We start from the raw sequence: 23514 nt of genomic DNA on the forward strand, positions 1-23514 counted from the left end.
TGGAGCTATAGAGGGAGGAGTAGATGACTGGCCCAGAGAAAACATGATTTCTCTTGTGCCAGGATTACACTCGGAGGCATTTCTGCCTGTCTCCACTTTGCAAGGCACGTTGCCAGTGAGAACAGCAGTTAGTACACCCATAGTGGGGTTTACTAGCTTCCACACCGTGTTTGGTGGGTTCTTAACTTCAGGATGAGGAATTAAATTTTTTACCCAGCAGGAAGTGATTGCCATTTACTGATTTTTTTTTTGGTAGCAAAGATCTAGCTTGGGATATGAGTATTCCAGAGATGTGCTGTCATAAGGAAGGAGATGCTAACAAATGCTGCTCACTGGAATCAAGGAAAGGCAGTATAATGCATGTGTGTGTGTACATAGCCAGGAACACACCTGTGAAAGTCAGTTTCATGTCTTTGACTTGACAACACAATGCCGTTAGGCTTTTCTTTTTATCTCTTTTGCTTCCTGCTGCTGGACACTCCTGTGATCCCTTTGTTTTCTGTTGAAATGAACTGAATTACTCCATTTAGAGTACAACCACACTGATCAGCAGCATGTGACTGAGCAGCCAACACATCATACCTCACAAAATAAAAACTTGGAAAAGCCATCTTCTGGCAGAAGCATTGCGGCTGCTCACCATGCTGGGCTCCCCTGATGCTGACACAGCTTGATTCAGGGGAAGAAGACTCTGGGGTGTGTGCTGATTCAAAAGTCATAATTACATTTCTACAGAGTTTTCAAAAGATAAGGCCAGTGAATCTATACAGAACCCTAAAAGACCAACAGATGAATTCTGATTATACATTTATTTGCCTATAGAGGTTATAATGTCCAGAAAAGCCTGAAACATGATGGTCTGCACTGGAAATAATTGTGTTTTACCAAAAGCAAATTAATACCAGTCAGATTCCTTAAGAGACCAGAAAGTTACTGCTTGACATGGGATTCCTGAAGTCAGGCTTACCCACATATCTCTCCAGGCTAGTTATGAAGATTATATGGAATGTTAACTATGAAGCATTTTGAAGAAATATGAAGCTCCTTTAAATGTATAATATTGTGGTTTTCACTGGGAAATATTTGTTTTTTAGGGGACAGTATTTATTCAAAAACAAACCTCCTGATGGGAATGCTCCTCCCAACTCTTTTTATAGAGCACTTTATCCTAAAATTATACAAGACATTGAGGTAAGAATCTTATGTATTTTGGGGTATTTGCCAAATGATAGAGAACCATCAGCATTCTTCAGTGTCAGTTTTATTATAGCAAACTCACTAGGGTTTATTGATTTGGGTTAAAAATCAATATCTTATCTGGGCGCAGTGGCACACACCTGTAATCCCAGCAGTTTGGGAGGATTGAGAGTTCAAAGCCAGCCTCAGCAACTGCAAGGCACTAAGCAACTCAGTGAGACTGTCTCTAAATAAACTACAAAATAGGGCTAAGGATGTGACTCAGTGGTCGAATGCTCCGGAGTTCAATCCCTGGTACAAAAAAAAAAATCAATATCTTTATGAGTGACTAGAGTAGATAAAATATAGTAAATTACCAGGTAAATTTTTAAAGCTTTAGAAGGATTAAATTCTTATAACAACATTGAGAACTATTAAATTTCTTCTCTGCTGATATTAAAATGTCTTCTGAATCAAGCCTCTGTTGGTAGAAATGGCCAACACATGTAAGAGCACCAAATACCCAATCCTACCTAGAACATATTTTTAACTTGCCTTAAGTTCTGTAAATTCATTACCATTAATGTCAGATAAGAGTTTTGTCAGATCCTTACATAACTAACTGCCTGTTTACCATTCCTTCTTCCTAGACAATAGAATCTAATTGGAGATGTGGAAGACACAGTTTACAGAGAATCCACTGCCGGAGTGAAACGAGCAAAGGAGTTTACTGTTTACAGTATGATGACCAGAAAATAGTAAGCGGCCTTCGAGACAACACAATCAAGGTGAAGTCTCTTCACTTATGGGAGTTTTGCTAAGGCAATGAGGGTAACCACATTCATAAAACAATCCAAGGCATTGTTTCTAGAAAATAAGTGAGAATAAGTGGTACTAGAGTGGTTCTAGTACCAAAACCATTTCCTTAAAGACCAGATGTGTTCCCCCAACCCCAGGAGAACATAAAAACAGATGGTCTTAGGGTTAAATTTACTTTGTGAAGTATACTGAGGAGGGGATGGGGGGGTGTCTTTTGGCCCTCATAATTATAGGCTTGCCCAGTTCCTTAATGAAAAGGATAAAGTCCTCATTAGAATTAAAGCCACATATATATAGGTGTTTAACTCTACCTGTAGAAAGGAATGCATTCCTCACTACTCTGGGCTTTGATTCTTTGGGGGGATCAAACACATAATAGAGCCAACAAGTCTCCACAGCACCCCATTATCACTATGATCAAAAGGATCTTGTTTGCCATCCTAGATCTGGGATAAAAGCACATTGGAATGCAAACGAATTCTCACAGGCCACACAGGTTCTGTCCTTTGTCTCCAGTATGATGAGAGGGTGATCATAACTGGATCGTCAGATTCCACGGTCAGGTAGAAAATTTCCAATACTCTTTTGAACTCTGAAACATCCATTCTTTATCACAGTAATATTATATGTATCTGCATGAACATAGTTATGAAACTAAAGAAGAATAAATTATCAGCTTCCCCCGTTTTGTGTGTGTCAATCTAAAACAGAAAACTTGATTTAGGAATGATTGGGGTAAGTTTACATTTTTGCACATTTAAGAAACTATACAGGGCTGGGGATGTGGCTCAAGCCCTAGAGTGCTCGTCTGGCATGCGTGGGCCCGGGTTTAATCCTCGGCACCACATACAAAGATGTTGTGTCTGCTGAAAACTAAAAAATAAATATTAAAAAAAAATTCTCTCTCTCTCTCTCTCTCTCTCTCTCTCTCTCTCTCTCTCTCTCTCTCTCTCTTTTAAAAAAAAAAGAAACTATACATTCTGTTTTAATTTGGAATATCATCCATTATAGAAATTTATCTAGATACCTTTCAGTTCTTAATAAAAAATACATCTCAGGGGAATGACATGAATGAAGCTTTCCTTTCAGGTGGTTTCCTTTCATGTAGATCTGGCATGTATTATCTCTTTAAAATGTATACAGGTGAGCAATGCTCTCTTTGCCAGCCCCTCCCCTACTATCTCTGCAGTTTTTAATTGCAAGCTTCACTCAGGGAGGGGCCCTCAATTTCAAAAGGCATTAGTGATTTGATGACACAGCCATTATGCTGCTGGAGTCCAGTGTAGCTCAAGTTCTGGGTACCAGCAGCACTGTTGGAAACCTCTGTGAGGAATTTTGCCTTAAGCTAAAGGATTTAGCAAGCATAATGCATCAAAAGTAACTTTAAGAGAAAAAAAAAAACTGGGGGTGGGGAGCAGTTAACTACATTGTTGTCTCTGAAATCAAATGTTTCCCATTGGAAGTTATCCTCTGTGAATAGGATAGCTGGTTCTTGTCACATGATTTCAAGGCATAGCAAAACTAGTCCATGCAGTTGTAGACATTTAACATTTATAGATGCTTCATAAGAGCTAAAGCATTGTAGATACATTCATCATTTTTAGAATAAGATGTGATTTTTTTCTTTAAGTACTAGGAATCGAATTTAGGGTCTTTCGCATGCTAGCCCCATGCTCTACTACTGAGCTATACCCCCAGCCCAGAAAATGACTTTTTTTTTTAAAGGGGAGTTTAAATTGGAAAAAGGAAACATTATAGAAATTAAATCAATACTCAAAAATAGAGTAATCAAAACAAAATATATCATGACACAGAATTTCTCACACTTGGGCCCTCTCACTCTGTTGTGAAGGCCATATTTATGGTAGAAGGCTATTCTACCCTCTGCAAAGCACAGAAATGGGGGCTTAGACTTAGAGTCTGGGTAATCTTGGTCCTTGACTTGTGTGGTAAAACCTACAATCCCAAGTAATCAAATTCAAATCATTATTAAATCTGACAGAAGTGTCTTTAGTCCATGTCATTTCTGATTCCTGAGTGTGGTCAATGGGACAGGCACTAATGGTACTGTTATCAATCAAATTCTTCATTTAAAATATCTTCCGAATAGTGTCATTGAATGTCAGAAGTTTTATAATAATAATCTTGAAGTCTGGGCCAAATTGTCAGGTGGTGGTGGCTGCTGCCCTCTGCAGCTTGCCCAGATTTCAAGTCTTAAGGATTCTACCCTCACAGCACCCCATTCCCTTCTTCCTCCCACTCTCCCTGTCCAACCCTCCCTCTGTCTGCTGCTTCCCTGTGTCTACTTCAGTTGTGCAAAAGAAAGGTAGAGTATAATACTTCCCATTAAAGTATTGGGGAGGGGCATGATGGTCATATATGGGTAACATGTTGTATCTTGAGTACCATCTAACTCTCAGGTATCCCTTCCAGAGTTTGGGATGTAAATACAGGTGAAATGCTAAACACATTGATTCACCATTGTGAAGCAGTTCTGCACTTACGTTTCAATAATGGCATGATGGTGACCTGTTCCAAAGATCGTTCCATTGCTGTATGGGATATGGCCTCCCCAACTGATATTACCCTCCGGAGGGTTTTGGTTGGACACCGAGCTGCTGTCAATGTTGTAGACTTTGATGACAAGTACATCGTTTCTGCATCTGGGGACAGAACTATAAAGGTAATAAGGCATTTTTCAGTAAGTCCTCAACTTAGAGCCAGGCATGGTAGTTCACACCTATAATCCCACTGACTTGGGAGACTGAGGCAGGGGTATCCAAGTTCAGGACCAGCCTCAGAAACTCATTGAGATCCTGTCTCAAAATAAAACAAAAAAGGGCTGGGGGACTGGGGATATGGCTCAAGCTGTAGCGCGCTCGCGTGGCATGCATGCGGCACGGGTTCGGTCCTCAGCACCACATATAAGAATGTTGTGTCCGCCGAGGACTGAAAAGTAAATATTAAAAATAAATATAAAAAAAAAATTCTCTCCTCTCTCTCTCTAAAAAAAAAAAAGAGAGAGAGGCTGGGAATGTAGCTCAGTGCCACCCCTGGATTCTGACCCTTTTTTTTTTAAAGGGGAGTTTAAATTGGAAAAAGAAAACATAGAAATCAAGTCAATTACCATAAAAAATTCATAATCATAATAATGATAATCCCCCACTTAGTATAGGGAGTCTGTGAAAATTTTATCAAGGCAGCTACATATTTAAATTTCACTGTAGAATAACTTAGTATTTAATTCAGACACTGATGCTTGTGTAAAAAGGTATGAGTGAGACAAATTGTACAACAGTTTTGGCTAGATATTTTGTTTCTATAATAATGGTGACAGGCTGGGTATATGATTCAGTGGTCAAGCATTTGCCTAGCATATGCCAGGCCCTGGGTTTGATCCCTAGCACTGCAAATAATAACAATAGTAATAATAACAACAACAACAGTAATAATAAATTGAGTGTGAGAAGGGCAGGGAAAAATTTAAGTTCAAGAAAATGTATCTACCTGGGCGTGGTGTCACATACCTGTGATCCCAGCAACTAGGGAGGCTGAGACAGGAAGATTGTGAGTTCAAAGCCAACCTCAGCAACAGCGAGGTATTAAGCAACTCAGCAAGACCCTGTCTCTAAATAAAATACAAAATAGGGCTGGGGATGGGGATATGGCTCGGTGGTTGAGTGCCCCTGAGTTCAATCCCTGGTACCCACACACAAAAAAAAAAGAAAAGAAAGAAAAAAAAAATGTATCTAAGACTGGATTAACCCCATAAGGGCAAATTAATTGGATGAATGTTCTTGTGATAGTAGACAGCTTCAAATTAGCCCTGTTACCATGAAGTAAACTTGTTTTTTGTTTTACTTTGCTGCGTTTTTCTGAGAAGTTGATTTCCCATGGTGGGTCAGTGCTGATACCTGCTTCCCCAAGATTCCAGTTGTCATTGATTTCAAAATCAGCTGCTTAATGTCATTTTCTGTCTCAGGTATGGAACACAAGTACTTGTGAATTTGTAAGGACCCTAAATGGACACAAACGAGGGATTGCCTGTTTGCAGTACAGAGACAGGCTGGTGGTGAGTGGCTCCTCTGACAACACTATCAGGTGAGCAGCAAGTGCTCTTTCCCGGAAGGAATCAGTATTATCCTCCCATTCAGTAATTGTTCACAGATCTTACAAATCTTTAACTATGTTATGTTTATAATCAAATATTTTTCCTTTTTGTGTCTTTTTACAAGTCAAAAGTTTTGTCCCAAGCAGAAAAGTAGCACAACAAAAGTTTTTGTTGATGTGTTTCCTTCTTGTAACAGTTTTGTCACCAGATAGACCTATTTTAGAAGTACTGCGTTAGTAAGGAAGTAAAACAGGTGGATAGAGGTTTAAGACCATTCTTGTACAATTTCTTTTGTCTGCTGTTGAAAAATGCTGATAAATAATAGGTGGGACTTTTCCCTTTGTTGCTGTTATTAAAAAAATATATATATATTTCCCTACTACAAATTGTGTGCTCTTGTCTTAGGATTACATAATTGGCCGGTCACCTGTCTTTAAAATCATGAGGTATCCACAAAATGAAGTACTTTTTTGTATGTTTTTCCCCATCTCAAAGATGAATGACACAGATACCATTAGAATTTGGAAGATTTGGGCTGTGGATATAGCTCAATAGAGTGCTTGCCTTGCATGCACAAGTCCCTGGGTTCAATCCCCAGCACCACAAAAATAAAAAGAATTTGGAAGATTTATCTGTTCTCCCCCTCTCTTCAATTAAGAACTAAGAAAATAAAAAGGCCATTTAAAAAAAACAACAGCTTAAGAAATAGAAAAGCAAAACAGAGCTATTGTTATATATCTAAGGAGATTATCATTCCTCGAAATCACTTGAATTGTTCTAAAAGCATACAGTTTTTTAAATTATTATACAAAACTCCTTCAGAACTGGCTTCACATTTCCATTACATGGAAAAGACTACCTTGAAAGCAGAGAATGTTCCTCAGTAGCAGAAGTGGAGATGCTTTGTGAGGGCCAGATGTCACTGACAATCTACATCTCATTCTTATTGATTTCAGGAAGCATTACTCTCCTGACCTGGTCATTTCCTTCCTAGGGAACTATGTGCTTTGAATTTGTCCTTTTTATTCCTGAGAGAACATGGATACAGAATTATAGAAAGCATTGTGCTTTGAAAATACATAATGAGGGCTGGGGATGTAGCTCAGTGGTAAAACACGTGTGAGGCACTGGGTTCAATCCTCAGCACCACATAAAAATAAATAAAGATACTGTGTGTTCATCTACAACTAAAAAAAGATTTAAAAGAAAATACATAATGTATTTGAACTTAAGTCATACATTTTTCTGCCCAAGTATATGGCAGAGAGGAAATAAATTATACTGAAAGCCATATACTTTTATATGAATGGTTATTGATCTCAAATTTTTGTCTTTAAAAGACATAATGAAGTATATCATTGTAACATTCCAAGATTAGAAAAGAACATATGAAAATTGACTTGACTCGATGTTCTCTTCCAGATTATGGGACATTGAATGTGGTGCATGTTTACGAGTGTTAGAAGGTCATGAGGAATTGGTGCGTTGTATTCGATTTGATAACAAGAGGATAGTCAGTGGGGCTTATGATGGGTGAGTTTGCTAACAAGGTTAAAAAACAAATCTAAGGACTGAGGGAATAACTCAGTTGTAGAGTGTATACTTAGCATGCATGAGTCCCCTGGGTTCAGTCCCCAGAACAAAAAAAAAAGTTTTTCTCTGTCCTCGTCTTAATTCTTTCTAGTTTATGATGTTAAATATAATCTTTCCTTATTTCTAAAAGTTTATACATTGTACAGTATTTCTTTAATCTATTCATTAATCTCTACATTGTTTATTATTTTCTCAAATATTCTTTCCAGTTATTGTACTCGTTTTGCACTGACTTATTATTATTTTAGTTATTTGATTATATCTTTGTCTATTTTTGCCTTATAAAGCAAAAAATCATACAAACCCAATATGACATATGCATATAAAATGGTAACTTATTAATAAATGGAAACACTCAAGGGCAGTATCTAAGGCCTTGAATTTGATCTCTTGATTTGGGGGTGGAGCAGATACTGGAGATGGAACCCAGGTCCTCATGCATGCTAAGCAAGTACTCTTCACACCCCTCTTTGATTTGGAATTCTTTGAACGATTCCTAAAAATTAATCTTTATTTTCTTCAGCCTAATTTCCAATGGTTTTAGAATCCATTCATGCTATGAATGGATCCTGTGTCTAACAATAGTAAATACAAGTAAGTGAATATAAAAAGTTACCCATTTAGGGGCTAGGTTATAGCTCACAGTAGAGTGCTTGCCTCGCACATGTGAGGCACTAGGTTTGATCCTCAGCACCACATAAAAATAAAGTAAATATATTTTTAAAATTTTGATGAAGGGATAAGAATGTCTTTTTTTTTTTAAAGTTACCCATTTATGAAGTATTGTATTTTTTTTTGTCAAGGTTCCTGATTGGGGGTATGGCAGGGGGAGCAAGCTATAATTCAAATATTGGCAACTATTTAAATATCAGAAACTAGCAATATTATCTTAGTTCTCTGCTGACTATATAGTAAGCTGACTCAAGCATCAAAAAGTATAACCAGCACTTCCTCTGCTTTGAGTCAGCCATCACTGTCCTACCCTTGAGAAACTATTCAAGCTGTAATGACATGTTCAGATAGGTCAAGGTTAAGGCTTTGGACTGTCTGTACCAACCTTTTTTGAGGTTTTTCTTTTGTATACCTTGATTTTTGGAAGAGGTGAATTTTTCCTACTTAAATGGAAACATAAGTGTTTTCTAATATAAAATCTAGAATTCTTAAATGGATCTCAGTCCTCTAGTATATGTGAACATTCTTAGACCACAAAAAAGGTACCTCAGAGTTGTAGATGTCTAGTTCTGAGTAATCTCTTAAGAATTCTAATACACGAGAGTTCTTTGGCCTGAAGTGTCGATATAACTTGGCTAAAGCTAACTTATTGCTAATTTTTAGGTTAATCATTTACATTTTTCCTTTTAAGACCAATAACCTTTACCCAAGAATGAATGTAAGAACCAAGTTTAAAAAAAAAAAAAAGAATATTATTTCTACAAGTTGGATTTTTAATATAAACTGTATTTACCATCCATATTGATTACCATGACTTTTTTCTGTCATTTTCCTGTGTTCCCTTAATTTTGCTTCTGAGATTTTGATCTCCTTTTTGGTTTTTAGAAAAATTAAAGTGTGGGATCTTGTGGCTGCTTTGGACCCCCGTGCTCCTGCAGGGACTCTCTGTCTACGGACCCTTGTGGTAAGAGCCTTATTGTTGGTATGGTAGGAAATATAGACCTGGATTTGAGAGTTAGAATCTCACAAAATCTACTACTAAGTGTAAAGTCCTCTAATACATGACAATAAAATATATTTATGTAGTGCCTTTCATCCAAAAGTGCTTTAGAGACTATACATGGAGAGGAATGTGGCAGCTGTTTAACAGCTGCACAGCAACTCTTCAGCAGTATAGTACAGGAAGTGAATAAGAATTCTGTATCCATCAGAAACAGCAAGTGGGGGATGGAAGAGAGAATATAATTACTCAAATTGGAACCTGTCCAGAATCTGAGGATCAGCACACCTGTGCCTGCAAAAAGTACCTTGGGAATATAAGAACCCTCTGATCAATCCTTAGTTTTGCATCCCATTCATGGGATAGTGCCTCCCATAACTTAAATCCCATCTTAGTTATTCCCTTTATGGCCCCGTTTGAACATCTTGACACGGGAAAAGAAATGAGTCAAAAAGAAGAATGTCATCTTCAGAAGCACTATATTATTTACCATTTTGTTACCAAGGGTCTAGATTGGCAAATGCTGAGATTAGAAGATTAGTGGGACCCCAAGATGGACAGAATCTTTTATATGACTCAGGAAAAAGTCAAGAGCAAGCATTCAAAACTTGATGTACTAAATCCTGACTCTCAACATTGTGGTCTCTGCTCTGGAAAAGAAAGGGGGGGTGTGTTTGTTTTCCTTGTTGGGTTTAAAGCACATTCTTTTAGCAACAGACAAGCTTTCCCTGCATGTTTCACACATGTCTTTTTTGAAATGTATAACTTTCTTTCATTTACAATAATTTTGACAAATCTGGTTTTTGAGATATGCAGCAAAATTTATCTTTTTTCTTAGTGTACTTCCATGAATTTTACTATTGTAAAATGAAGTTAAGATACAGAACATTTCCATCATCCCCAGAAGTTCTTTTATGCTTCTTCATATCAGTATATTCTCCCAACCCCTAACAATTATTAGTAATCATTCATCTGATTTCTATCCCTAGTTTTGCTTTCTTACAAATATCATATAAATCTTAGTATGTAGCCTTTGAGTTTGGCTTTTTTCACTTAATCTTCAACTAATCAATGTTTTTGCATGTGTCAGTACTTTGTTCCTTCTTATTGCTGAGTAGTATTCCGTTGTGTGTATGACCTAGTTTGTTTTTTCTTCACCAGTTAACATTTGGAATGTTTCATTTTTGTTGATTTAGAGTAAAGCCACTGAATAATTCTTCTACAGATTTTTATGTCTATACTGTTTTCATTTCTCTTGAGTAAATATCTAGGAGTGCAATTTCTGAATCCTGTTATACATTAAAATTCAAAGGAAACCACCAAGCCACCTCCCAGAGTGGCATTTTTTTTCTTAACAATATATGAGAGTTCCATTTTTCCACGTCCTTGCTAGCCTAATTTAGTATTGTTAGTATTATTTAAAAATTACAGCCATTTGAGTGAGTGTGTAGTGGTATCTCATTGTCGTTTTCATTTGCATTTCTGTGATAACTCATGATGTTGACTATCTTTTCACACATTTAACCTCTTATTGTGAAGTGTCTGTTCAGATCTTGTGACTGTTATTTATTGAATTTTTTTTTTTAAGAAAGAGTGAGAGAGGAGAGAGAGAGAGAGAGAGAGTGAGAGAGAGAGAGGAGAGAGAGAGAATTTTTTTTAATATTTATTTTTTAGTTCTCGGTGGACACAACATCTTTGTTGGTATGTGGTGCTGAGGATCGAACCCGGGCCGCACGCACGCCAGGCGAGCGCGCCACCGCCTGAGCCACATCCCCAGCCCATTTATTGAATTTTTTAAAAACAAATTTATTAAGGTAAAATTAGTATCTAGTAAAGTGAACATATTGAAAGTATACAATTTAATCAGTTTTGACATGTGTATACCAGTAAAACCACAGGTATTAAAGATATCCTCATGCCCTTTGGTAATCCCTTCTCATTCCATCCCATCCTACATTACTATGCCTTAATCAGGCAGCTCCTGATCTGCTATCTTTCAGCATTTATTAGTTTGCATTTTCTAGGATTTTATGAAAATGAATCAATACTGTTTCTTTTTTGCCTCTTGTTAACCAAGCATAAATTACTTTGTGATAACCCATGTTATTGATATATATCAATAATTCATTCTTTTTATAAAACTGTTGAAGCACAGTTGGTAGAGTGCTTGCCTAGCATGCACACGGCCCTGGGTTCAATCCCCAACACCATGGAAAAAAAAATTATTGAGTAGTATTCCACTGTATGGTTATACCACAATTTACTCATTCACCAGTTGATGAATATTTGAGTTGTTCTCTTTTTTTTTTTAAGCTACTACTAGAAATAAAGCTTCTAAAGACATTTATATACATGTCTTGAGTACTTAACCAATATATATATCACCATCTTTTTAATTTTTGTTATTCTAATAAGTGTGGTACCAATAGTAGTACCTCATGGTTTTCATTTGATTAATAATGTTGATTAATAATGTCTAGCCCTTTTTATTTTTTGAGACAAGTTCTTGCTAAGTTGCTAAATTGCTGAGACGGGCTTTGAACTTGTGACCCTCCTGCCTCAGCCTCCCCAATCACTGGGATTACAGGCATGCACCACCATACCCACTTCAATTCAAGTTTTTATTTGTCATCAATATATCTTCTCTTAGTGTAAAGTATCTATTTAAATCTTTTGCTCATTTTTTAATACAGTAATTTTCTCATTGTTTTGAGATTCTTTTATATATTCTGGACTAAAAATCTCTTATTAGGTTTGTGATCTGCAAATATTTTCTCCCAGGCCATGGCTTATTAAAGTCTTTCTAAAAGCAATTCTTGCTGGCACATTGGCACATGCCTGTGATCCCAGCTACTCTGGAAGCTGAGACAAAAAAAAAAAAAAAAAAGTTTTTGCCAGGCATGGTAGTATTCACCTGTAGTCCCAGCTACCCAGGAAGCTGAGGTGTAGAACCCCTTCAGTCCATGAGTTTAAGACCAGCCTGGGCAACGGAGCAAGACCTCATCTCAAAAAAACAAAACAAAGCAAAATAGTACTTTTAAGTCTAGTGTATCAATTTTTTCTATTAGGACTTGTATTATTTTCTATTATGTCTTTAATAATCTTTTTTTAAAATTTTTTAGTTGTAGATGGACACAGTACCTTTCTTTATTTTATGTGGTGATGAGACTTGAACCCAGTGCCCCACACGTGCTAGGCAAGCACTCTGCCACTGAGCCACAGTTCCAGCCCTTTAATAATCTTTACCTAATCCAAAGTCACAAAATTTTTCCCTCTGTTTTCTCTGGAAGCTCTATAGTAAGATGGTTTATATTTGGTCTGTGGTCCATTTTGGTTTGGTTTGTTTGTTTGTTTTTGTTATTGTTGTTGAGGTGTTTTTGGTTTGGGTTTTGGGTGTGAGTTTTTTTGTGTGTGTACCAGGGATTGAACCCAGGAGCATTTAACCACTGAGCCAAATCTCTATCCCTATTTTGTATTTTATTTAGAGGCAGGGTCTCACTGAGTTGCTGAGGCTGGCTTTGAACTTATGAATCCTCCTGTCTTAGCCTCCCGAGTGCCACTGTGTCTGTCAAGTTAATTTTTTAAAATAGTGCAAGGTATAAATCAAAGGGGCTTGGGGGAGAAGGGCTCTTTTTATATCCAATGCTTTATTTGTTCATCATTTGTTCAAAAGGCTATTTTCTAAATAGTCTTTACAACCATGTCAAAAATGAATTGGGGCTGAGGCTGGGGCCCAATGGCAGAGCGCTTGCCTAGCATGTGTGAGGCACTGGGTTCGATCCTTAGCACCACATAGAAGTAAGTAAAATAAAGGCATTCTGTCCGTCTACAACTACAAAAAAAAATTTTTTTTAATGAATTGACTGTATAGATATGGGTCTCTCTCTTTTCCATTGTCAATCTTGATCTACTATCATGCTTTCTAGTTATCTGAACTTTTTAGTAACTTGAAGTAAAGCAGTATAGTCCTACAATTTTGTCTTCTTCAGAGTTTTTTGGATTCTTTAGATTCTTTGAATTTTCATGTGAATTTTAGAATTAGTTTGGCAAGTTGAACAAAGGAAAGTCTCCTGAATTTTTATTGGAATCGTGTTGGATCTAGATTGATTTGGGAAAAATTGATTTCACAATAGTGTATATTGAGTCTTTTTTGATCCATGAACAGAATATCTTTCCATTTGTTTAGGTCTCTTTGAATTTGTTAGCAGATTTTTATAGCTCACTTTGTAAAGTTCTTGCATGTCTTTTGCTAATTTGTCCCTGAGTATTTTTTTTAATGCTATTGGATATAGTATTTTTAAACTTCAATTTCTGATAAGTCACTGCAAGTAGAGCTGAGGATATAGTTTAGCAGCAGAGTGAGTACTTGCCTAGTTTGCTAGTATGTATAAGGCTCTGGGTTCCCTCCCCAACACTAGGGGTGTTAAAAAAAAAAAAAAGCAGAGGGAAGTGCTACTCACTGCAAATATATGGAAATATAAACTTTCACTTCTTTTCTAATCTATCTACTTTATTTTTAAATATACCTTTTCCCCCCAATTTCTTGTTTTATTACACTGGATCGCACCCCCAGAGCAATGTTAAAAGAATTGGTAAGAGTGAATGTCCTCCTTATTGATGATCTTAGGCAGAAAGCATTGTCTTGCACTATGTATGTAGAGAAGGGAGAAAGAGGTTGAGGGGATAGGAATGATAGATGTCACCTGTGGGTTTTCATAGATATTCATTATTAGGGAATTAAGAAGTTCTTTTCTGTTTTAGATTGCCAAGAGTATTTATTAGGAATTAATGTTGGATTTTTAAATGCTTTGTGTGTTCATCAGTATAGCAGTGTGTTTTTCACTTTTATTCTTTTAATTAGTGTAGTACATTGATTTTATATTGTTGGATTTACTTTGCTGAAATCTTTTTGGGAGCAGGAGTATCAGGGGATTAAACTCAGGGACATTCAACTACTGAGCCCCATCCCTAGCCCATTTTTGTATTTTATTTAAAGACAAGAGTCTCACTGAGTTGCTTAGGCCCTCACTAGTTTCTGAGGCTGGCTTTGAACTCTCAATTCTCCTGCCTCAGCCTCCCGAGCCTCTGGGATTACAGGCATATGCCACCAAGCCTGGCTCTTTGCTGATATCCTTTGGAGAATTTATTTGTGTTGGTGTTCATAAGGGGCATTGGTTTTGTTGCTTTTTTTTTTTCTTATGTTTCTGGTTGGCTTTCATGATAATGTGGTTTTACAAAATTACTTTGGAAAAATTCCCTCCTTTGTTTTCTGAATTTTTCTAGATATGATATTACTCTTCTTTAAATATTTGACAGAATTTACCAGTGACACACAAATTAAATTAAAATTAATACATATATGGTATTGGTCAGATTTAATGTTTCTTCTGGAATTAGTTTTAAGACATTATCTTTCAAGCAATTTGATCATTTGATGTCTTTTATCCAATTTATTGAAATAAAGTTATTCATCATACTCTCTTACTATCTATAATGTCTGTAGGATCAGAGTTATGTCTGCTTTTTCTCGCTGATTTTTCTTTTTCTGCCTTCTTAAGGTAGAAAACTTAGATCACTGAATTTGGCCTTTCTTTTTAATGTAAACATTTAAAACTTTAAATATGTCTGTGACTCTTAACTACTGCTTTAGTTGCATCCCAGGAAATGTCAATTAAGTCAAGTTGGTTTATAATGTTATCTAAGTCTTATGAATATTTAGTGATTTTCTGTTTGTCTTTACCAGTTTTTTATTGGTACATTTTAATTATATGTAATAGTGGACTCATTATGCCATATTGTGTTCCCAGTTATTGAGAAAGGAATTTTTTTATCTTCACTGTAATTCTTGATTTGTCTATTTCTCCTTTCAGTTCTGACAGCTTTTGCTTCCTGTGTTTTTAACCTGTTACTAGATACATGCAAACTTCCTATATCTTTTTTTTTTTAAAGACAGAGAATTTTTTAATATTTGTTTTTCAGTTTTTGGTAGACACAACATCTTTATTTTATTTTTATGAGGTGCTGAGGATTGAACCCAGTGCCCCGCGCATGCCAGGCAAGGGCGTTACTGCTTGAGCCACAGCCCCAGCCCCTTCCTATGTCTTGGTGATGGCATTTTTTTTTTTTTTTTTTTTTTTTTTTTTTTTTTTTGGTGAGGCCAGGGGTACTTGGGATTGAATTTAGGAGCACTTGGTCACTAAGCCACATCCCCAGCCCTATTTTTTATTTTATTTAGAGACAAGATCTCACTGAGTTGCTTAGTGTCTCCCTTTATCTGAGGCTGGCATTGAACTCACGATCCACCTGCCTCAGCCTCCTGAGGGGCTGGGATTACAGGCGTGCACCACTGCGCCTGGCTTAACATAACTATGTCTATATATTTAAAATGAATTTCTCAAGATTCAGTATATAATTGTGTGTTGTCTTTTAATCATTGTGACCATACCTGCCTTTAGTGGTGAGAGCTCTACTATTAAGCTACATCCCAGACCTTAAGGAAATTTTTAAATGGAAAAAATGAAGAGTAATTTATTTTTACTCAGGCCTTTACCTTTCTGTTGCCCTCCATTCCTTTGTATAAATCCAAGTTTCCATCTGATATTACTTTCCTTCTGCTTAAAGAACTTCCTTTTACAGTTCATATTCAGATATACTAGTAACAAACCTTCAACTTCTATTTGTCTGAAAAAGTCTTTGTTTTGCTTTCATTTTTGAAAGATACTTTTGCTGGTTAAAGAATTTTAGGTTGACAACATTTTGCAGCTTTTCATTGTCATTTCATTTTCTTCTAGCTTGGTTTCTGATAAGAAGTTATTTATCTTCATTCCTCTGTATATAATGTATTTTTCCCCATGGCTGGTTGGGGGGGGTTGTTTGTTTTTGTCCTTTTGGTTTGTTTGTTTGTTTTCAGACAAACCAGACTTCAGAGCAAGGAATGTTGATAAATGGGCCAGGTCACCAAAAAGACATACAGTCTTTGATATATGTGTACCTAACAACAGAGCATCAAAAGGCATAAATAAATAAACTGAACCAAAAAAACTGACAGATCTGCTGGAAAAATAGGTGAATCCACTATTATAGTTGAGATTTCATCAGCCCCATCAGTAATTGGCAACAAATCTGGCAGACAATAAATTCATTAAGAACATAGTTGTGTCCGCCGAGAACTAAAAAAAAATAAATATTAAAAATTCTCTCTCTCTCTCTCTCTCTCTCTCTCTCTCTCTCTCTCTCTCTCTCTCTTTCTCCTCTCTCTCTCTCTCCTCTCTCACTCTCTCTTTAAAAAAAAAAAAAAGAACATAGTTGAACTCAGTAAGAACATAACAGCACCATCATTCAGGTGGATATAACTGAAGTTTGTAGAATGCTTCATCCAACACATTCTTCTCAAGCTCACATGAAACTTTCACCAAGGTAGATAGTCCACAGTCTGGGCCATAAACATACTTTAACAAATTTGAAAGAATAGAAATCATTTTGGGCCCAGGTGGTGGCTCAGTGGTGGAGCGTTTGCCTAGCATGTGTGAGGCACTGGGTTCAATTCTCAAAACTACATATAAGTAAATAAAGTAAAGATCCATAATTGATAACTTAAAAAGAAGAGAAATCATAGGATGCATTCTCTCAGACCACAGTGGAATTAAACTAGAGATCAACAAGAGAAAAGTAGCTAGAGTATCTCAAAAAAATGTGGAGATTAAATAACCCACTTTTAAATAATGCATAGGTCAGAAAAATCTCAAGAGAAATTGAAAAGTATTTCAACTAAATGAAAATACAACTTATTAAAATTGGTGGGATACAGTGAAAACAGTGCTTAGAGGGAAATTTATAAGCATATTATAGAAAAGAAGAAAAATCCAAAATCAATAATCTGATCTCCTATTTGAGGAATCTAAAAGAAGATCAAGTGAAGTCCAAAATAAGAATAGAAAAGAAGCCAGGTATGGTGGCACATACCTGTAATCCAGCAGCTCAGGAGGCTGAAACAGAAGGATCAGGAGTGTAACACCAGCCTAGGCAACTTAGCAAGACCCTATCTCTAAATAAAATTTTAAAAGGAATATGATTATTAATAATCATTATCTATATGTAATGTTTTGGGCTCTATCCCTAGTACTTCCACAAAAAAAGAGGACTCAATAAAATTGAAAACAGGAGATCAATAGAGAAAATCAAGACCAAAAACTGGTTCTTTGAAAGCACCAATAAAATCAATGAGCCAGAAACTGAGAAAAGACACAAGTTACTAACATAAGGAATAAAAGAGAATGACATTACTACAGCCTCCATGAATATTGAAAGGATTACAGAGTGTGATGAACTACTCATGCCCACAGATTTGGTCTTCTAGATGAAATGGACCAGTTCCTTGAAAGATACCATCTGCCATAATTCACACAAAAAGTAGACAATCTTATCTGTCAAGGTTGAATCAATAATTAAAAACCTTTCAAAACAAAGAATACCAGCCTCAGATAATGGGTTCACTGGTGAATTTTATCAGATACATTTAAGGAAGAAATTATTCCAGTTTTCTGCAATCACTTCTACAAGTAAAAGCACAGTGAATAAAAACCGGTTTAATGAAGCCAGCATAATCCTAATACCAAAACCAGACAAAGACATTACAAGAAAACTACAGATCAGTATTTCTCATGAACATAGACACTAACTAGTATGTGAGCTTGTTTATATCTTGAGAATAATGTAAAATTATGCAGTCATTATGAAAAATTATGTATGATAATTCCTCAAAAAAATAAAAGATAGGATCACCATCCAGCAGTCCCACATCCAAGTATATATCTAAGAGAATTGAAGGCAGGACTTTAAAGCAATTTATACACTCACATTCATGGCAGTCTTGTTCACAATTAGCCAAGAAATGGAAGCAACCCAATTGTCCATCAACAGTGTGGTGTCAGGTATATACTATAGGATGTCACTTATATGAAGTATCTAAAGTAGTCTGATTCATAAAAACATTGTAGAATGGTGATTGCAAGGATGGGGAGACAGGGAAATAAGGACTTGTTTAACGGATATAGAGTTTTAGATTTGCAAGATGAAAAAGTTCTGAAGATCCCATTTCTCAACAATGTCAATAGATTATTGAACCATGCACTTAAAAATGGACAAAATGGTGAATTTTGTCTTATATTTTTGCCACAATTAAATAGGCAAACAAATTGCATGACAAATATTACTTTTTTAAGTAGAATTTTTATTAATATATTTGATTCATATTAAGGATGATATTGTTACTAATCTTGTGCTTAGTTCTTTCACAGTTTCTGAAATTATATAAAAGGTAGTAATGTGTCAATAAAATGAATAACTCTTAAATTTAAAAAAAAATCCCCAAATATGAGCAAATTGAATCCAACAATGCAACAATGTATAAAGAAAATAGTAACACCATGACTAGGTGAGATTTATTCCAAATACAAGGCTGATTCAGAATTCAAAAATCATTTAATATAATCTATCATATCAACAACCAAAGAAGAAAAGTCAGATGATTTTATCAATAAATGCAGCAAAAGCACTTGACAAACACACATTCATGATAAGACTCTGAGAAAACAAGGAAAGGAACTTCAACTTCCTAAAGAAAAATACTAAAACCATAATAAAATAACCACTAGAGACCTATCAAAACTAAACTAAAAAGGAATGGCAGTGTTGCATGTTGATAAAAATGTGAACAACTGGAACTCATACATTATTGGTGGGAATATAAATTTACACAACTTTTTTTCCCTCTCTTAAGTGATATAAATTTTAAAACACTTCAGTAGTATCCCTGAAGCTAAAACATACGTGTTCTCCATGGACCAGAGAAGTTCTGTTCCTAGGTGTAGTAAATGCGAGTGTCCATTGAAAGGCCTATGCATAATCACAACAGCTTTATTTACAGTAATCAAAAACTATAAACTGGGGCTGTGGCTCATTGGCAGCACACTTGCTTCGCATGTGTGAGACACTGGGTTCGATTCTCAGCACCACATATAAATAAGTAAAATAAAGGTCTATCAACAACTAAAAAAAACATTTAAAAAACTATAAGCAGCCCATATGTCTAATAGGAGAAAAGATAAATGTAGGATATTCATACAGTGGAATATCAGCCAGTAACAAAAATAAATAAATAAATCACAAACTACTGTTTTGCATGTAACAGCAGAGAAGTATCTTATAATGTTGAGTAAAAGAAACTCTGACACCAAAGAATATGTAGTAGATGGGTGTATTTATGTGAATTTCAAGATAGGCGAAACAAATAAATAGTATTAACATTAAAATGAAGTAATATTGATAGTAAGGGGCATGAGAATACTTTGCACTATGTTGTTTACTACCAGTGATGTACTAGACCAGGCTCAGACCCACTTGGTAAGAGTCAACCATTTGATTTTCATGAATTTGGAAGCTGGTTGATAAACCATGAAAATCTATAAATGGTTTTACAAATTGAGGAAGTTCAGGAAGCATCTACCAACACACCTCTTATTATTGCTCATACCCCTTAGTCTCTGTAGAAGAAACTTAAGAGACACAGGGAGAATAAGGCTAGGGAAGTACCAAGAAGGGTGCTCCTCTAGGCCAAGCCAAGGAGAGTTGGCAATGAGAAACTAGGATGCTATTTACTGCCTTGACTAAAGATTATTACTTTACTTTGTGAAATCAGCTGCCCAGTATTTGACTTTTCCATTCTGCCTTTAGCCAAATCAAGTTTTCCCTCTGTATTTTTGAAACAACTAAATGGTAAAGAGCCTTTCCATTGGTGTCTTTAGATATGAGGCTGAATTTGTGCCCTTTTGGTTTTGAAGTATTTCAAATTCTTACCCTTTTGTTTCTGCTTTAGGAGCATTCTGGAAGAGTTTTCCGACTCCAATTTGATGAATTCCAGATTGTCAGTAGTTCACATGATGACACAATCCTCATCTGGGACTTCCTAAATGATCCAGCAACCCAAGCTGAGCCCCCCCGCTCCCCTTCTAGAACATACACCTACATCTCCAGATAAACAACCATATACTGACCTCATACTTACCCAGGTATGAAAACAACTGTGCATATGGCACTGTGGGTAGAAAATGGAATGTTGGCTATAAGGTGTACTCCTCTTGGAGCTTTCTCATTCTCAGTCCCTTTGTCTCACCAAACCCTATAAAGCAGGGAAAGCAGACAGTGTGTGAGGACAGGGCAGGGGTTGCCCCACTGGGCACTGCTTTTACCAAGATAGCCAGGCTCATTTCTAGAGGATTCTGGGGTTCTCCCTGAGTAGTAGAATGAACCATTCCTGCTCCAGAGGATAGTTTAATAAATGGAATAATATTTGAACCAGTTTGAAATCTTAAGTAATGACCCAGAGAGCCTATAAAACAGGAGCAGCTACTCTGAAGTTACCAAGAGTTCCATTCCTCCCACTTAGTTGTCCAGCCTTTCTCTGAGGCAGGTAAAAATCCTAAAATATCCAGGTTTTTTTTATATTTGGGTATATTCAGATCATACATGGTCTCTTCACAAATGCATTGGGTTATTGAGAATTCAGGAAATTTGGTACCAGCTACAAGGGAGTGTTGCTGTCATTTCTCGTTTCCCACACTGGTTGCAGCTTTTTTGTCAGAGGTACACATTGACTACATGTCTGCACCTCTTTCTGTAGTGTTCCTTCTAAGGTGGTGTCCAGCCCCTCTCATAGAGGACAGTTTCCTTGTTCCTCAGCCTCCTTAGCCAAATTACACAAGTTATGTGCCCTTGGGCAAGAGACTTCCCAGACTTTAGTTTGCTCATGAGTGAAATGAGAGTGCAGATCCCACCTCACAGAGCTCTTGTGAAAACAGCCCAGAAATACTATTTATAAAATTCTTAGTGCCTAGTACATAATAAGCCTTTAGTGAAAAGTGGTCATTGTTATTAAATATTAGAATTATCATGTACCTGTCCCCTGTTCTTGCCAAAATTTCCTCTTCCTTAGACTTTCAATATTTTGCATTTTTATGTATTTATTTATTTTCGAGGAAGAGGTACTGGGTATTAAATCCAGGGCATGCTAGGTATATGCCCGGCCACTAAGCAAAAATCCTAGTCCCCAATTGTATTATTTGTCCTAACTCTGATTGTTTGTCTCCTTCCTCTTCTCACCCCTAAAACATAGACATCCATGAGCATTTTGACTTATCTAAGCTCACTTCCCTAGCTGCCTTCTCTTTTCCCAAGATTTTAGCTCCCATCTCAATATAAATGACTCTCAAGTTTTAATCTCTAGTCTCACCTGCTACTTTAATCTCCAAGGCATGTGTCCAGCCACCATCTATACATCTGTCTTTGAAGGTACCAGGAGCATTTCTAGTGCTTACATTTACAGTTCCTCTAGCCAGACAAAGGTTAGCTTCCCCAGATTTCCCCACTTCTCTCAATGCCATCATTGGGTTCCTGGCTACTCCAGCAGAACCCCAAGCTATTTCTGCCTGCTCTGCCATTTCAGGGAGAAGGTGAAAGGTTGATGCCCAACTATTGGTCACTTTTAACCTCAGGACATCAAAGTCACCGCTTGAGTACTAGTGCCCGGAGCATGTCAGCAAATCTCACCCTTTTTTAAAGTCCCCAGTTAGGCCTCTGACAGAAGTTCCTGTGGTGTATGGGCAGAAAGCAGCCATTGGGAAGGGCCCCCAAGCCTTTATTGCAATTGACAGCTAAGTGAATGTTCTTTTACTTTTAGAGCAAGTGAAAAATTTAAGGAAAGGGGCTGATGACCATTTGTTCTGTTTTCACACAGGACTCATTAAAGTTGCAGTATTTAAGTATCTGCCAAGACCAGAATGAGCAACAACCGCAACAATCAAACTCCTACTTGGATCCCCGGACCAGTGAGGAGCAAGGCTTTGAGACTCCTATTAGGACATAGTTGGTCTACAGCCGACCAGGACAGTCTGCTCGGCACAGCCAACTGCTTCAGTGCTGCTATCAGAAGATGTCTTCTATCTTGTGTGAATGATTGGAACTTTTAAACCTCCCCTCCCCTCTTCTCCCCACTTCCCCTCTGCACCTGCTTCTCCCCCATTGGGTTCCAGACAAAGATGACTTATAAATATATTTAGTGTTTTGCCATAATCTCTCTTGCTTTGCCATTAAGCAGAACTAGTTTCCCCAGATGGCCCACATGTAGGAGACAGGAGGATGCAGCTTCCAGGAAGACAGGGCCCTGTGTCCCCCTGTTAACTGCAGGAGTGTCTACACCTGGCCAGAGAAACCCAGCCCACTATGTGTGGGAGAGACAGCACCCTGTACATCCTTGGGGGATGGGGGAGACAAATACACTGGAAGACCTGGGCCTCCTGTTTCCATCCTCTTTCTGTTTCTGTCCCTCTTCCCTCCCCACCAAACCCTCTTCAACCTGAGAAGAAGGTGTGTGAAGAGAATATCCTCAATTAACATGAGGTGGATCAACTAGAAAATGCAACACTTGGAGCTAAATGTGTTCAATGACAATTTCAAGCCCAGGCTTTTGCTGCAAGTGACCATGTGGAGGCAGTGGATTCTCGAACATGATGCTCTCATCATATTTACAACTCTTCTCTCTTCTTCTTCTCCCCACCCAAAGAAGGGGAGGGGACAGAAGTTTCCTGGGCTCCATCAATGTCTGCATCTTTTCTGGACTCAGCAGTCTCCTCGATTCCATGTAGAGTGTGGAAAGGAGTTGCTGATTGCATTTCCTCTCATTAACAATTAGATGTGTAATAAAAAGCATTGTACTTCATCTTAAATCACTGGTAAGGCTCAGCCTACAGAAAGGTTTGAAAAGGCCAGAACCAGTCACTTGGTGCACTATGCATAATGGTTCACATCTTTGAATTCCTCCTGACTGCCAAGACTACTGGTGGAGTAGCTTAAGAGATGGTCAGGAGTGAAAGCTGACTTTTTTTCATTTAGGCCAGTAAATACCATCTCTCAGAAATCAATCTAACCTTAACCTTGCACTGCAGAACCTTCCTTCTACTTCTCCCAAACCCAGTATTTGCAAAAGGGCAAAGCTGCCAGAGAGAGGATCAGGGTGAAGTTTGGCACACAGGGTTTATTAATGGGCAGAAACTGCCTTCTCTTTCTTTTTCTTCCTCCTCTTGGCCTTATT

General features: G+C 37.1%; 1 protein-coding gene across 5 annotated transcripts in view; it reads left to right on the top strand.

Annotated features, from left to right (window-relative positions):
- The window catches only part of Btrc (beta-transducin repeat containing E3 ubiquitin protein ligase), a 183766-nt gene extending 160617 nt beyond the window's left edge, over positions 1 to 23149 (top strand). For all 5 annotated transcript variants that reach the window (XM_077798928.1, XM_077798931.1, XM_077798929.1 and 2 more), the window contains 9 exons: positions 1095 to 1191; positions 1827 to 1964; positions 2440 to 2558; positions 4429 to 4678; positions 5978 to 6096; positions 7529 to 7639; positions 9257 to 9335; positions 20245 to 20437; positions 22162 to 23149. In XM_077798928.1, coding sequence (XP_077655054.1) covers positions 1095 to 1191; positions 1827 to 1964; positions 2440 to 2558; positions 4429 to 4678; positions 5978 to 6096; positions 7529 to 7639; positions 9257 to 9335; positions 20245 to 20406 — 1075 coding nt within the window. In that variant the 3' untranslated portion in view covers positions 20407 to 20437; positions 22162 to 23149. The remainder of the gene's footprint in view (positions 1 to 1094; positions 1192 to 1826; positions 1965 to 2439; positions 2559 to 4428; positions 4679 to 5977; positions 6097 to 7528; positions 7640 to 9256; positions 9336 to 20244; positions 20438 to 22161) is intronic.
- The last annotated feature ends 365 nt before the right edge of the window (positions 23150 to 23514 follow it).

The sequence above is a fragment of the Urocitellus parryii genome, chromosome 5, assembly GCF_045843805.1.
Source record: "Urocitellus parryii isolate mUroPar1 chromosome 5, mUroPar1.hap1, whole genome shotgun sequence".
NCBI lineage: Eukaryota > Metazoa > Chordata > Mammalia > Rodentia > Sciuridae > Urocitellus > Urocitellus parryii.